General features: G+C 37.2%; 1 protein-coding gene across 4 annotated transcripts in view; it reads left to right on the top strand.

The window, feature by feature from the left end:
• BMPR1B (bone morphogenetic protein receptor type 1B) overlaps positions 1-14,069 on the top strand; it is a 407,993-nt gene extending 393,924 nt beyond the window's left edge. For all 4 annotated transcript variants that reach the window (XM_063458618.1, XM_063458615.1, XM_063458616.1 and 1 more), the window contains 4 exons: positions 7,115-7,412; positions 11,486-11,661; positions 12,413-12,543; positions 13,595-14,069. In XM_063458618.1, coding sequence (XP_063314688.1) covers positions 7,115-7,412; positions 11,486-11,661; positions 12,413-12,543; positions 13,595-13,720 — 731 coding nt within the window. In that variant the 3' untranslated portion in view covers positions 13,721-14,069. The remainder of the gene's footprint in view (positions 1-7,114; positions 7,413-11,485; positions 11,662-12,412; positions 12,544-13,594) is intronic.
• The last annotated feature ends 2,884 nt before the right edge of the window (positions 14,070-16,953 follow it).

The raw sequence follows: 16,953 nt of genomic DNA, 5'->3' as shown, positions 1-16,953 counted from the left end.
ACTTGCATGATGCTGCTTGCTTGGAAAGGTTTAATGAGGCAGATGCAGAAAGGAACATTGATGAGGCTTGTGCTTCCCTCTCTACACAGGCCTCTCCAAATCCTGAACAGGGTTTGCCTAATATATATGTTGAAATCCTTAATTCCAAATCCTCCACAGAGTGGCTAGCACTGCAAAAGTATGTTGATATCTATTTTTTTTAATTGTCCAAAACGAATCCCAACACACGTGCCTCACTGTAATACTCGAGGAAGACATGTGCCTTAGATGACTCTCTGACTACTCATATACAATGGGGTGTTGGAGTATGACAACAAGTGACAAGGGTGGTTGCTGAAATCTTCAATGATGTTGTGGCTACATTAACCATGTTTTTCTGCCGTCCATGTTTTTTGGCTGAGAAGCATTAACAGATTATTACAGCTGTCCCAGATCATGCAGAGGGGTAGAACAGAGGGAACATTAAAGAAACCCAGCCAAGCTCCCAAGTCCCCATTTATTGTTTTATATTACAAATATGTTTTAAAGGGTCGTTTCAGCTTTTACAGAGTATTATAGTTAGGAGATCATTTTATATAAAGACTTTTAAAACTAAGCAGGGCTGGATCCAATATACAGATTCTATTTTTTACTTTTATATGCCGACATTCTGGGTTACTAAATAAGAAAGGAGACAATATCACAACTTTAAATGCATTAGGAGGTGTATTTTTTTTCCATATAAATATTAAAATAGATAATAAAAGTTGCTCATTATAAGGTATTGCATAATTCACATGTCAGTACGTTAAGAAATAGGCTTCGCTATCAGGAACCGCTAATGGAGTCTGCTGATCTGTGCATAAATTTCACTGCTGAACTAAGACAATAGCTTTCAGTTAATTAACGTGGCTTAATGAGCCATATTTACAACTTTACGCTAGTCTATACTCAGGTCTGCAGTCTGAGTGCCACGTTATACCTTAAAGTAAATGTCAGCTTATTAATAAAACTTTATAAAATCCAGATTTTATTGTATTGATGTTCACGCCACACCTTATATAGTTTCACAGAAAGGAGAACTAAGGCATCCCTTAAAATAATTGTTGCCGAATTTATATTATGGTGAATTAGTACATCGTTTAATCCAGTGGTAGTCAACCTTTTTCTACCTACCGCCCACTAATGCATCTTTTTGGTTGAAAAAAATTTCTTACCGCCCACCAGTTTTCGCGCAAATGCGGAATATTTTTAAGAAAGGAGGGTGTTTTTTTAAAAAATAAATGTACGTACATTTATCTTTTTATTTCTACTTAATGCAGGTTTATAAGGTTTTTAACTTTATAACGTTTAATGAGAAAACAATAAAGTAAATTGAAATTACCTTTACTAGTGATTAATGAGATCCTTGAGGTTGATGCTGCGAGACTAAATATTTGATATCTGGCTCGATTTTCGTAAGGAACAAACGAAGGTCTCTTTCAGTGATATTCAGACAACTTCTCTGTTTGCGCATAATATGATTTCTCATTTGTGCGTCAGCTCATCTCCTCTCCCTCCTCAATTCCCCTCCCCACCTTTTTTTCCCCTTTTTTCTATTTTTTAACCGTCCTTATAGCAATGCCCAGTAGGAAGGCTGAGCTAGGTAGCCCACTTACTATAGTCCACTATAACAGACAGGCACACATACAAGACACACACACAAAGACACACACAGACACACACACACACACACACAAGACACACATACAGACACACACACAAGACATATACATACAAACAGACAGGCACACATACAAGACATACATAGACACACACACATACAATGACACATACATACAAAGACAAGACACACATACGACACACACACACAAGACATACATACAGACACAGACAGACACACATACATACACACACAAAGACACAGACAGGCACACACACACAAGACACATACATACAAACAGACATGCACACACACATGCAGACACACACATAAGACATACATAGACACACACACATACAATGACACATACATACAAAGACAAGACACACACACACATATATATACAGACAGACACACACACAAGACATACATACAGACACAGACAGACACACATACATACACACACAAAGACACAGACAGACACACATACATACACACACAAAGACACAGACAGACACACATACATACACACACAAAGACACAGACAGGCACACACACACAAGACACATACATACAAACAGACATGCACACACACATGCAGACACACACATAAGACATACATAGACACACACACATACAATGACACATACATACAAAGACACACACACACATATATATACAGACAGACACATACACACAAGACATACATACAGACACAGACAGACACACATACAAACAGACACACACAGATGCAGACATACATAGACACACATACAATGACACATACATACAAAGACAAGACACACATACATACAGACAGACACACACACATATACACAAGACATACATACAAAGACACATACATACAGACAGACACACACACATATACACAAGACATACATACAAAGACACATACAGACAGACAGACACACACACACACACACAAGACATACCTACAAAGACACACACACACAAACAAACACACACATTATATTTAAGTCACCCTCCTGTTTCCTACCTTTAAGGTGCAGGAGGGTGACTTTCCCTGGGGTCCAGTGGTGGCTCAGGTGGATGGGAGTCAGAGTTCCCACTCTGACTCCCTGGTGTTCCTCCCGCGCGGCTCTCAGTTTTAGCTGGGAGGAGTGACCGGGGAATCACTTCCTCCCAGCTCTGATGTCATCACAGGGGGCCCGGTCGCGCTGTTAAAGCGCCCAGCGCTGACCGGGCCCCCTTACAATCCGCATCCATCGGGTGGCCCTGACAGCATGGGCCACCCGATGGACACTTTGGAAGGCGGCCCCGGCGGTTTACCGGGCGGGCCGGAGCCGCAAATGGTCACGGCGGTACCCAGTCGCACGGGTACCGCCGGCTCACACCCGCCCGCCCGATCAACCTGGAAATCCCTACCGCCCACCTGGAATCCTGAAACGCCCACTAGTGGGCGGTAGGGACCAGGTTGACGAACCATGGTTTAATCCATATGCTGCTTTTACAATTAAGTTTGGTTCTCGCATGGTCCACCTTGAAATATATTATATATAGAAAGTTAAAGATTACACCATGAAGCAAATTGGTGTGATGGAAGAACGGAGAATCTTTGGTTTACTGTGAAGAGGGTTCGCTCTGTATGCCTTTCACACAGGACACAAATAAGATCAGAGCTGGTACATGTTTCTATCAGAAGCCTTTAAATCTGGATATTCATTTAACAGTTAGGTGACAAAACACCAAAACAGCTGAATTGGAAAAAAAATCTCCAACTTTACATTTTTTTTCAATTTTATTTGCTGTTTAATAGCCCCATTATTTAGGCCGACATTTTTCTAGTCCGCTTTCAACACAACACAATTCATTGTGTAATTAAAGGAACATTGTAGTGTCAGGAATACAAACATATTCCTAATACTATAGTGTGAAGCTATTAGCTCTCTGGCCCCTTTTAGATCTCTTTGAAAAGGTTTTAATATATACCTTTTCTCCCGCACCGCACCAGTCTCACCACAGCTGGCCCCGCCCTAGTCCCACTTCTGTGGCTGAGATCAACAATCTAGATGATTTCAGCTAATCCAATGCTTTCCCGTAAGAAAGCATTGGAAGGCTATTGTGCTATTGGGCTGCAAAATGCTGCACTGTGCCAATCAACATCTCAGCATAAAAATGCATTAAATCAGTGCATCTCTATGGGGAATGTTCAGTGTCTCCATTCCGAGCGTGGAGACTCTGAATGCCAGTTCAGATAGGACGCACCTCAAATGGCTGTCTCAATGACTTCCACTAGAGGTGTTGCTATTATTATTGTTATTTTATTCTTTATATAGCGCCAGAAAATTCCGTAGCGCTGTACAATGGGCTGCTGTACTAGGCTGCAATGTAAACCATACCTTTTCTATGATATGTAGTGTTTACGTTACAAAGCCTGCATGTACAAGCTATAGGCAACAATAACAACTACATTAAGCTGCAGTAATTCTGGTAACTGTAGTGTCCCTTTAACAAGTTCCCATGTTAGTATGCTGTATGGGTGAGAATAGCCCATTATACTATCCCAGCAATGTTAATGATTGAAAGATTCATGATCATTCTCTCTATCTGCTGAAAGTAAGATATGATTTCATTTCTTTGTTAAATTAACTTTATATCGTTATTTGTCATGATTTGCAATTCTGATGCAATGAATAACGATTTCTAAGACATAGACTGATATATCAGACAGAGGAAAATGAGCCTGGATGACAAACTGCTAATGCAGACGAGTATTCCAAAGCTAATGCACATATTTAAATATGCTGTGCAATCTTGCCTGCAATTCATTATAAACTCAATGCGATATGCTGTGATGGCACATGTTTTTTGTAATCATAGAATCATTTGGCCAGCCTGGCAGCTCCGTTCAAACCATGACCATATGCGCTATAGTGTATGACATATGGACTAAGTGAGGATTATTCTTCCGGCCATTGAGACTAATAACTCATCATGACAAACGTATGTTTTAAACACTCAAAAATAGCAGCCAGAGAAAACAGATCCCTTTCTCCTACAAAAGAGAAAATTAAAAATGAGATAAAATGTTATCAGTTAAAAAAAATGAAAAGTCATATTTACAATGTTTCTTAATTTGATACCTGCAGACCGAGAAGCAATTTGTCAGCTAAAGTTGGATATTACTATCTAACAGCAAAAGTGGTAAAAGGGTATTCTGCTTTGTACTGACAGTTAAATAAAGTAATCAATGTATATCTAATGGATTGTACAGTGAGTGCCCATTAATTAAGCTGTAACTCAAACCAGGTTGACGTTTTGTTTACCAACACATCTTCTGCAGTAACAGTGTCATGAGATCTCGATAATGGACCTCCATTATGGCTGGAAATGCAGATGGTCAGTTACAATGTGTGGGTAATCCTAAGAATGGCAACATCTGGAGGCAGGAGTTCTGATGGATTTTGGGTTCGCATTATTATTCTCGCAAAATGAATTGGAGAGATTGAGAGCGGACAAGGAGAGGAATTGCAATAATGTTATGGAAATGTACATTCCAACCATGCATCCTCTAAGTAAGATGAACCTATTGTGTCACGCCTTCTTCACAGAGAGGCATGAATTGTATCCTTGGCTAAATGACTATGTGCTTGGAATCCTTTGACCGAGCTACTCCTTCCTGAAAATTGAATGAGAAATTGATCCATCTCCAATATGATAAACTCATTAACTAAGCTCTTTTAGTCCAAGGATATGCTTTGTGCATGTCTATGATAAATCAGTACTGTTAGTCCAGAAATTACCACTAAGATAAGACCTGTTCCTTAGAGCATCATGTTATTTAAGCCACTGAATTATTATATTACATTATAAGAGGTTAACTAAAAAAAACTGCTACGTGTTTAGCTTTATGCTGGTCCTATAATTATTAAAAATGTGAATAGACATGGCCTAACCATAACCTATCCACATATTATATAGGATATGAACAACATATGTTGTTTCTACAATTGAGCTATCCATAGATATATTTAGATAAGCATTAGCAGATGGTATTATAATATTTCCTTATCTCGTAGATATGCAAATGAACTGGTCACTAAAAGCCAAAAGGAACATTGCAAAAAATGTATCTTTACAAATATTCCTGAAGAGTTGAAAGCATGTTTTTTTTCCCTTTCGCAAAAAAAAAAAGGGGGGGGGGAAAAATCAACGGCAGTCAATTAAACATTGCATATGTTGTCCCTACTTTGTCTCTGTATATCTCTTGACTGGGTTGGAATTTCAATACAATTCCAACACAGTCAAAATGAGTATTTCATAAAGGTTGACAATGGTGCTTTAACAGATTGGGGACAAACACGTGCAAAAGAGGATCTATCTCGCCTAGCATGTGATCCACAAATAGACCTCACTTACATTAGTTATCTTTGGGAGGGGGATATCATTGCATAATCAGATTTTACCAAAGCTAAAATTTTGTGTAAAGGGTCATTTAGTAGGGGAGAAAGCAGACAACCCTGGTGATAGGCATTTAAAATGTTTTTAATATAAAGCCTTAATTAATAACTGAAATGGAGGGCGTTGTGTGTTCTTATAGTAAGAACAGGGGGGAGATGAGGAGGAGTTCGGGCGGGACCCATAACTGCTGAGAGATGTCAACATATAGTGCAGGTGAAGTTTATCAAATACATGTTTTACAATATTTACTGGTATTGTCCAATGGTTGTCAGTGTAGTTTTGCATGTTTAAAATGCATGTCTAGATAACTATAGACACTCGGATTTATGCCAAATTGGAAACTTGAGAGAAGATTGCAGGAATATTTTTATCTAGCAGATTTACAGATTTACAGAGAAAAGTTTCATATTGTCAGGCTGTGTCTGAAATTATAATTTTGCATTAACTTATTTCCCTGAATGTTAAATGCTTATTGTAACAAGAAGTAAACTTAAATTAGAATTTTCCTGGTACTGATTCACATCTATAGAAAATATTAACAACCTAGCCAATCCCATTTTATGTTATATTTGCAGATACAAGATTAGTGTAGGCTTTTTAATCTAGCTTCTCTGCTTCGATGTCCACCCATTAGCTGCTAAATGGCCTAATATCTTTCTTTTTGGTCTTAATAGAAACGATTGACTTGAGATAATCTAGTTGTGTATTTTATAATAAATTATTATACCTGCCATGCACACTAGATGGCAACCTTCTCCCTTGAATTTTGTTTAAAAAGGACAATGTCGCATTTGCTGTTAATTTCCAAAACCCACTGCTAAATTAACTTTTGGGGAAAAAATTGTTAATGGATTTTAAAGGCTTGCTTTGTTCCCATTTCGGCCTTACATGTGTTATTTGATGAAGTTGTCTTATTATAACACTTAAAACTATTACAGCTAAGTATTTTTTAATAACCATCTAGCCACACATTTGTAAATTACATTTTGCGATCAATTTGCTAGTAACCTGTAATATTTTCCCTCTTAGGTTTTATTGCTGCTGACATTAAAGGGACAGGTTCGTGGACCCAGCTGTATCTAATCACAGACTATCATGAAAATGGATCGCTCTATGATTATTTGAAATCAACTACGCTTGACACAAAAGCTATGCTGAAACTAGCGTATTCTTCTGTCAGTGGACTGTGCCACCTACACACCGAAATATTTGGGACAAAGGGCAAGCCTGCTATAGCACACCGGGACCTTAAAAGCAAAAATATATTGGTGAAGAAAAATGGAACATGCTGTATTGCAGATCTGGGACTGGCCGTAAAATTCATTAGGTTAGTAATATAAGATAATTAGGTTAGTACATAATATGTTATTTGGTAGCTCACTGAAGCGTGTCTTTTTTCACTTAAGTTCCCTTGCTTGTTCTGCATATCCTCCTCTTCATTCGCTCTGGTTCAAAGAAATTATCTCTCACACTTGATTGCATGTGCGTGTTTGTACTTTAAAAAAAATAAAAAAAATCTTTTGTAAAACTGTTGCTACGAAAACTCAGGGGAACATTTGTAAAGATTTAATTACTTAGATGAAGTAAAACTGAAATAACTTTTAATGTCTTAGTAGTATTTTAGACCTTCGCTTTGAAATGTCTATCGTTGATTAAAGTGCTCTATAAAATGTTGTAAGTGCAAACAAGCCAAGGCTTTTTTTCATGTACCTTGTGCAGTTGTACCAAAATTAACAAGATCATCATTTAAAAGGGAACTTTCTTCTAGTTCCACTAACCAGCTTGCCTTATTAATTATATATAGTAGCCAATAATTCCTCACGGCTGCCTTGCAATGCAAAGCAGATCAATGGAAGTTCTTATTGCAAAGAAAAACTCAAATGTCAGTATCAAGGTTACTTCTTTGTCCCAATGCCGTTGCTTAGAGGATCAACATTTTTCAGGATTGATTTTTTCCTGAGTGGTGAAAAAACAAGTATTTCATAGACAGATAAAGTGCTTAATTTTACACAAGTCTTAAAGGGAAGTTTAGAAATATGTATAAAATATTACAGTACTTTTCTGACTTTTAATTGGTCAGCAGTTAAAAAAAAAACTGCATTAGAGGTCAAGGGAATATAAAGTACATAAATGGGACTGCCGCATTGAAACCACGAACAGGCCAGGCTACATTTAGTGCAATGCAAAGCAAATGAGAAAATAAAGAAATTATTTGGCATTCATATAGTGCTCCTCGTTGTTAGCTATTGGGTGTGAATCACAGCATCCTGGTGCAGGGCACTCCAACTGAAAATACCAAGTAAAGAGAGCTAGCTGGCTAACTATAGCATGCAGAACTGATAATCAATAGCCAACATGATCCTTCAAGAAGAGTTAAAATAATCCATTAGAATGCAACTAACGGTATGTGGAACATCTATTAAATTATTCAGGCTTATTCAGAAGTAATGTTACCCCAACAAAAATAAGCAATAAAACATAGCTTTTATTAAATAGCTAAAATCTACACATCTTGGCAATGTTAAAACTAAATGGAAAATCCCAACAAAATAAAGTGATAAATGTGTAACGTGTGAATAAAGAAAGTTTATGCATGAAAAATTATAAACCAATCCAAATATGTTATTAATTATTGATGTAGCACATTTATTAGATGGATAGTTTTTTTTTTTTTGTTTTTTTTTATTAAACACTCAGAGCAATTAACTGTATGTTTCTTTATAATATGTGTGTTTGTGTTTATATAAAAAAATTGTGCCAAAAGTAATTTCAAGTGGTTCTAACAAATGAAATTCCTTTTTAATCCACATCCAGATGAATCGATCGTCCGAGAATTACCTGTGGTGGTCTTATTCATTGTTAAAAACATTTTATTGGGATGAGCCATCCAAAACAAACTTTCAATCCTTTGCACAAGATATATATTATAAATAAACATACATATATATATCTGAGTGGGGTTTAGTATCTAAATGCGTCCAAAATAACCCAATTGCCTGTTCACAGCAAATAGTCTCCTGAATGTTCATAGTAGCCTATCAAATTAAATTAGGATATTTAATACAGTTTTTATCAAACCATTCCATTAAAAATCAAGTATCTTGAACTAGCGTTTAGGATCTAAACAATACACTAGCAATTTTCAATCCTTGAATAAAAGAAAAAGTACACCCCATGGCAAGTCAGTCATTTAAACTTCTCATTAAGCTCGCAATCTAGCCTTATAAATTACAACCTCACTAGTAAATAGAGAGTAATATGAAGGTACCGACGTAAAGCATTAGAAATCAACAAACAAACAAACACCTTTCTCTGTTTAAGATCAAAGTGTAACATACAGTTCAGAATAAGAGAAATCTGTTTCTGTGTTCGCTAAAGATTCCATTGTTATAGCTGTCCTTGAAGTTTAGTCAAATGCTAATGAAATGTCAGAATTGTAGCAGGTTCCCTACTGAGTACTATTTCTAATTGTGCCTGTGCATTTGAATACTTTAATCTAGCCTGGGGAAAGTGAACCTTTCAACAAGAGTTCTCAGTTCACACAGAAAACCCATTGTTATTCACATTGCTACACTAGGCAGGCAAAATACGTGGATGGGTTTGACATATTGATTCATTTTGGCTTTGATTTAATGTACAATCTCCCACCCCCTTTTTTAAACTTAAATATCCTGTATGAATGCATTAAATGTAATCAATCTTTCAAGATACTGAAATATAGGTTTCTCCATAGAGTTTGACAGATTATACTAGTTTAACTTGAGATATCATTTTAAGGCGTATAGAATTAGTCTAAAATTTGAATAAATCTAATGTTGCAAATTCCGAAAAGCATAGTTTACTGTACTTAGAAACTGGTACGGATATAGGAAGCGGGTCCTATATGGGATATCAAGTTAGTCAAAATACCACACGGAGTTGGCACTCACTGAAACCAGACTCCAGAATTGGTGCCACGTGGTACAATGCAGCCAAGCACCGGGTATAGTATATGATAGAGGGACCGGGGACATCAGTCAGTAGCAGGTTTATTGGAGCAATGTTAGCAATATTTCAGCTTGTGAAAAAGCCTTAACCAAGCTTAAGTTAATTTAGATTATGACATGTGCACACTGTATTCAACCTATCAGTTGAACTGATGTAAGATTCGCGCCACTGTACTATTTATAGTGGGTTCATGGATACCCTTCCATTGAAATGGCTCTTGTTGACCAAGACTGCTTCATGGTTAATCTTTATTGACTAAGTATTGGCATACTTGTGTACGGCAGACTTAGTGTAGTAGTTAGACATACCCATCAGATAATAATTATATTTCCTACTATAGGATTTAGGGTTTTTACTTTTCTTTATTGAGAGCTGAAACATCACCTTGCTGCAGTGGAACTAAAGTACATGTAAAGACTGCTGTGTGGTGCCTGGTATTGTACATGGACAAATGGCATTTCAGTGCCCCCTGAGACATTGAAGGGTGTCTGCGGATAAGGGCAGTTGACCAAAATGAAAGGCACTTGAACTATCCTGCATGGGTTGTATACCAAAAGTGCATATTGAGCCCCACAATAAATGATATTATAGACAAAGTTGTCCAGACATCCAGAGCATCTCTTTGAGGCTCAACTAACTCTTAAAAGCCGACCGTCATCTATGGTGAAATTGAAGGATTTTTTGCACATGGCAGATATATTATTTTAGCCCTGAATTAAGTGCTTTGTTTATGAGCACCAATAGTGATTAAGTCAAAGTAATGATTTCTTTCTTTGAAAAATGCAATCTAGTTGTCATTTACAGGAGTATTTAAAGAAGGTCCCGAAGCCCTGATCTGAAAAATAATTTACTGTCTTATCATATGTCTTATCACCAATTGGGCTGTCAACTATTTCAGTTACAATATGAATAACTATGTGTACTGTACATATCTTATACATTCCGTTCCATCCAAAGCAGTAAACAAAAAATATATATATATTTTTTAAATGTGTGATCAAAATATGTATGAGTTATTAATGGATAGAGATTGCAAGTGGTTGCTTAATTCTTCTAATAAAGGCTCCAAAATAATAAAAAGCCCTCTAGCCAGTTGATTTGTGAGTGGTTACATAAATGCAGAATTAGTTATGCCTGTTAGGGTCTAGAGATGATGAAAGGTGGTGTTTAAAAAGTCAATTGAATGTCCTTCTACTGACATGTTCCCTGGGGTTGTGCATAGGAATGGAATGCAATCTATTCATGAAAGTAAACCATATATTCATAACCTTGAAAGAATACACGGAATGACAACAAAACTTGAGGGGGAGGTCAGAAGGAAACAGTGTATCAAATTATTGTTTCATGATTAATAGCTCTAGTTAAACTGTTTCATAATTGTACTTTGATTTTTATGTATTTTCTCTGATAAAGTGATACCAATGAGGTGGACATACCTCCAAACACAAGAGTGGGAACCAAGCGGTATATGCCTCCAGAGGTGCTGGATGAGAGCTTGAATCGGAACCACTTCCAGTCCTATATAATGGCCGATATGTATAGCTTTGGACTAATCCTTTGGGAAGTTGCAAGACGATGTTTATCAGGAGGTAACTAATTCATGTTATCATTAAGTGCCACTGTCTCTTCCACCCCATAAAATAAATATTTCATGAAGATTGAATCTTCACTGTCTTCACTGAAATTCCAACCCAGTTAAGAGATATACTGGGACAAAGTCGGGACTACTTTGTCTCTTTATATGTCCTCCACCTGATACTTCTAGGCACAGAGCTGAGCTACGGCCATCTAGAAGTGTCAACCCCTCAGTCGTCACCAGGGATAGCTGCAGGGAATTGGCACGGTCTGTGGAGGATCCCGCGCTCTCATTGGATCCTCCATAGACCTGAATGCTGTACTATCACGCATGTTCTCTTATTCAAGAGGACCCGCAGGAGGAAAATGGCCACACCTTTAACCCCTTAAGGACACATGACATGTGTGACATGTCATGATTCTCTTTTATTCCAGAAGTTTGGTCCTTAAGGGGTTATGGGACAGGTTCAGGTATATTAAACTCTGCTTTACCTCTGAGATTGTTCCTTTTGGTCTTTCCTGACAAAAGGTGTAGAGAAAATAAGAGATGGATGCAGTAGAGAATTTGATCTATTTGAATGCCTCCGACAGAAATTCTGATTTGCCTCCATAAAAAGACCCATGAGAGAAACCTCTTTAAAAAGCCAACAATACGTATAACTACATCATGCAGACATTACTGTAATTTTGTTATTTTGTTCAACCAGTTTAAGTTCCTATGTAAACAATTGTGTTTTATTTTTTATTTTGCAAATTCTCTTTCAGGTATTTTGGAAGAATATCAGCTACCCTATCATGATGTTGTACCAAGTGACCCATCCTATGAAGACATGAGAGATATTGTGTGCATTAGGAGGTTGCGACCCTCATTTCCGAACAGATGGAGCAGTGATGAGGTACTGTATCAGAGCTAAGAGAGATTGGCCCTTTTACTTCATGGACAATATTCTGTTAATCACATCCTAGAAAAAACACTTTTCTCACCCAGACATTTTTTTAGATGCCAGTATCTAGTAGGATAAATAGCAAAAATAAATCAAAATAGAACCATATGTTAAGAATCTGTGTAACCTTGATGATTCTAAGCAAGATAACTTGATCACATCTACACATTTCTCTCAATCGTACATTACATGTTTACACCCTAATCTATAAACTGAATTGTGGATGTTGCTATTACATCATTTTTTGCTTTTTCTTTTTTGTCAGAGTAGGATAAGTGTGTGGGAAATTTGACAACTTAGTTTTCTTAAATGGGCACTCTAGGAACCATAGTTACTTCCTCTCATTGAAGTGGTTATGGTGCCCAGGGACCCAAATCACTGTTCCACTGTTCAGTGTTAAACCATTTTCAATCAGTCTAGCACTTAATGAAAGTTCTCTGTTGCCCACAGATCAGGCCATTTCTGCTAATCATGCTAATGCTCCAAGCAGTGATGGTTGACAGTGATAAGTTGAGAGTATGAATGGTTTTAACATATCTTAGCCACCCAAAAGCTTCATCTTAGTGATAGGTTAAGAAATGGGATGGCACCAGAGAACTCCAGGCACCCATAACCACATCAATAAGAGGAAGTGGTTATGGTGCCAAAAATTTCTCTAAACTAAAGTACCAGATATGGTCTAAAAAAAGGAATGAGATATGTATACCACCCAGGCTTTGCCTTAACCTGATGATTATGTCAGACATGTGCTTTTATAGACGCACTATTAAAAACGATATCAAATGTATTTGTATGTTTGTTTATGTGTATATAATATATTGTACGCACATATGTATGTTTATGTGAATGAATATTTACATCATTAAAATTAAAGCAAGGAGACAAAATATAGGCAAACAGAACAGCACTTGATACTTGAAAAATAAGTATGTGTTATTCTTATATCATATATTACAATCAAAATATTGTTTAACATATTCAAAACTATGTTTTTAATTTACAGTGTTTGAGACAGATGGGAAAACTCATGACAGAATGCTGGGCTCACAACCCTGCCTCTCGCCTTACAGCACTAAGAGTGAAGAAGACATTAGCCAAAATGTCAGAGTCGCAAGACATCAAGCTTTGATTTAACATGGTCGCTTCTTTCAGTTTAAACTTGTGGAAATGGACTTCTCTCTTTTTTTTTTTCTTTTTTTTTTTCGTTGACTGAAAATGCTGAAAACAGAAAAATAATTTTATACATTGAACATCTGTGTTTACCTTGAATACCACAGAGTAAGAACCTGAATGTCTAGACAGTTGAATCACCAGTGACTATCTGGCCAGAATTGCAGAGACTCTATCACTCAAGCTGTCGTATGCAGGAAACTGGATTTCAATGACTGGATAAAAGAATTAGAATGTTGCTTTCTGTGAAAGCCAATAAGTTTTTAATGTTTGAAACAAAATACAGATTTCTTTAATCTTGTGATAATAAAAACATTCAGTGTAAAAACGATCTATCTATATCTATCTTTATATATGTCTATATGTATATATGTATATACATATATATGTGTGTGTGTGTATATATGTGTATAAATATACATATTGTGAAATAATAGAGCAAAGTAATGGCCTCTGAAAACAAGCAAAATATTCTCTTTCCATCAATGTGCTAATTACTGGAAGGGAACAAATATAAATAATAGGGAATGTCAAACCTCAAATTCACTTTCTCCTTGTCTAGATTTGTGTCATTGTAATATGTGTCTGAAAATACATTTTTAATAGATGATATAGATATGGCATCTCATTTGAGTTCAGAATGAATGAATGAATCTAAGAATATCTTTTAAACTCATGAAGCATACATAAAGATAAACAGTCTTTTATAAACAACTTACCACTCCACAAAGAAAATTTTATTTACTGAGCTGCTGTGATAATATATCACTGGAGGCAGTGGTGTATCCTGGTTGTGTGCTGCCCTAGGCAGGACAAAACTCAGGCACCTCCCCCCCCCGCCCCCCGCCCGTGCCACCCCCACCCAACCTTTCCCCCCGCCCCGCATTCTAAATACACACACATTCACTGACAGATACGCATACACTAGCTAACAGAAACACACACTCGCTAACAGAAACACACACACACTAACAGAAACACACACACACTAACAGAAACACACACACACTAACAGACACACTCACACTCAGTAACAGACACACTCACACTCAGTAACAGACACACTCACACTCACTGACAGACACAAACTAGCATACACACACACTCACAGTCAGACACACACACCGTCAGACACACACACTCACAGGCAAACACACTAACAGACACACACACACACACTAACAGACACACACACACTAACAGACACACTCACACTCAGTAACAGACACACTCACACTCAGTAACAGACAAACACACTCACTAGCAGACACACACTCACTAGCAGACACACTGCGCCGCGCCAGTGCCTGCCAATGCCGCCCACCCAGCCCAGCATGTCTGTTAGCCACAAGTCTAACAAGACATTTGCCTTGGGCATTTGGGGGCCGCTTTTTTTGCCGCCCCCTGGAAAATGCCGCCCAAGGCAAATGCCTTGTTTGCCTCGTGGCTAATACGCCCCTGACTGGAGGTTGGAAAACAGCAAATGCTTAGTATAAACAAGTGTTTTTATAAATCTTACCTACGTGATTATTTCACCATATTGGATATATTTAGGAACTTCACTGGGCAAGTTTCACCTTTAACCACTGGTTTTCATAATTAGTCTTCAGGTGATTTAGGCTTCTATTGTGAGTGAGGATGTGTATCTTATATCTTCATTTACTTCAATAGCAGAACACTGTTTTAGAGGTATACACACACCAAGGCTCACAAAATGGCTTCCAGGTTGGCTGCTAGCACTTGCAGCAAGCAAATAGTTTGTGTTTCAATAAATTCTTGTAGCAAATACCAAGTGAAATTATTTACCAGATTTGTGTGTGTGCAGTATACATCTTGTGTTTGGTACATATGTCAAACCTATATTATGTATAGTTTTCACATGTGAAACTAACTGATGTTAAAACAGACCCCTGATGGTACTGACTAAATTGTACTCATTCAGTTGAAATGAGCGAATGTTGACCAGACATTGTCGTTATTAAGTTTGAAAATGGCAAATGCAGTAGTAGTCTCTTGTGCGACAAGGATGAAGCAGAACAAGTACATTGGGTGTGCACCTCAGCAGGAGCAAGAGCATCCACTTAGTCACTTTCTGCTTGGTTAAATCTAGCCTGTACAATAACTTAATTGGAAGAGACAACTAGTTTAAAGAAGGGTTTCGGGGACAAAAGAATATGGTCAGTCCTCATGATTTGTAATAGTCTGTTTATTTAGCAAAATGTTTTTTGTGAAGTCTTAAAAATAAAATACAATTTAGGCATCCACACATCTATTCTAGAACTGGCCTCCTCCATTGAACATATTTAGTGGAGGAGGAGAAACTGAAACAATTTTTAGTTCACCTCCTCATTTACATAATGTGTCTTGGCTATGCCTGGATTGAGCTGGAAAGAAATAGAATATGAAAAAGGTTAACACTACTTATAGGTCCAAGAAGCAGTAAGATGTTGGTTTAAGGCCAGTAAATGCCAAGACTGGATATGATTGTAAGAATATGAATTGGTCTAATATTCACAATAATACAACAGAATTTTACCGAGTGATTAAATTGTGGCCAATATAGACACACAGGAAGGAACTGAGTAGTCATATGGACAAAGTTGAGGAATAAGTAAATAACTTCCCAAGCCAAATTGAAAGTGTAAAACTGATCAAACAACAAGAAGGAAGAATGTCAGAAATGTGTTAATTGTAAAATGAATACTGTGTTCAATTTATAAATAATAAGCCTATAAATCTGGACTTCCTTAGCAAATGCAGTACACTTAGAGAAAGAGAGATTCTTAAAAGGACACTCCACACACCCAAAGCACATTGTGTGTGAAGAGTAGGTCCATCTACAAAATGTAAAGATTTCAATATAAGTTTGCACATTGATAGATCACTCCTCCTCCCCGCCCCCTCAGCTGTCAACACTGCATTAATATCTAGGAGGTGTTACGTTACAATGCAAATGACTTTTAGGACCTAATACAATCCAGGAGTTGGCACCATATTAATTTTTTTCTCTGAGGGAAATAGACAGTCCAAGAGTCGGACTTTACATTGCCATTTTTCCATCCCCTTATGGGTACTTGGGGAAGAAGTGAAGTGCAGATCGTTTTTTTTAAACCATTCACTGGCATATTCTCAGTTATGCATGAAGCTGGGTGTTTAACACTAAAAGATTCATTGCACGTACCTAAAAGAAAA

Source organism: Pelobates fuscus, chromosome 6 (genome assembly GCF_036172605.1).
Source record: "Pelobates fuscus isolate aPelFus1 chromosome 6, aPelFus1.pri, whole genome shotgun sequence".
Lineage (NCBI taxonomy): Eukaryota > Metazoa > Chordata > Amphibia > Anura > Pelobatidae > Pelobates > Pelobates fuscus.
Note: the sequence above shows the minus strand (reverse complement) of the source record. Positions and strands in the feature narration are given on the sequence as shown.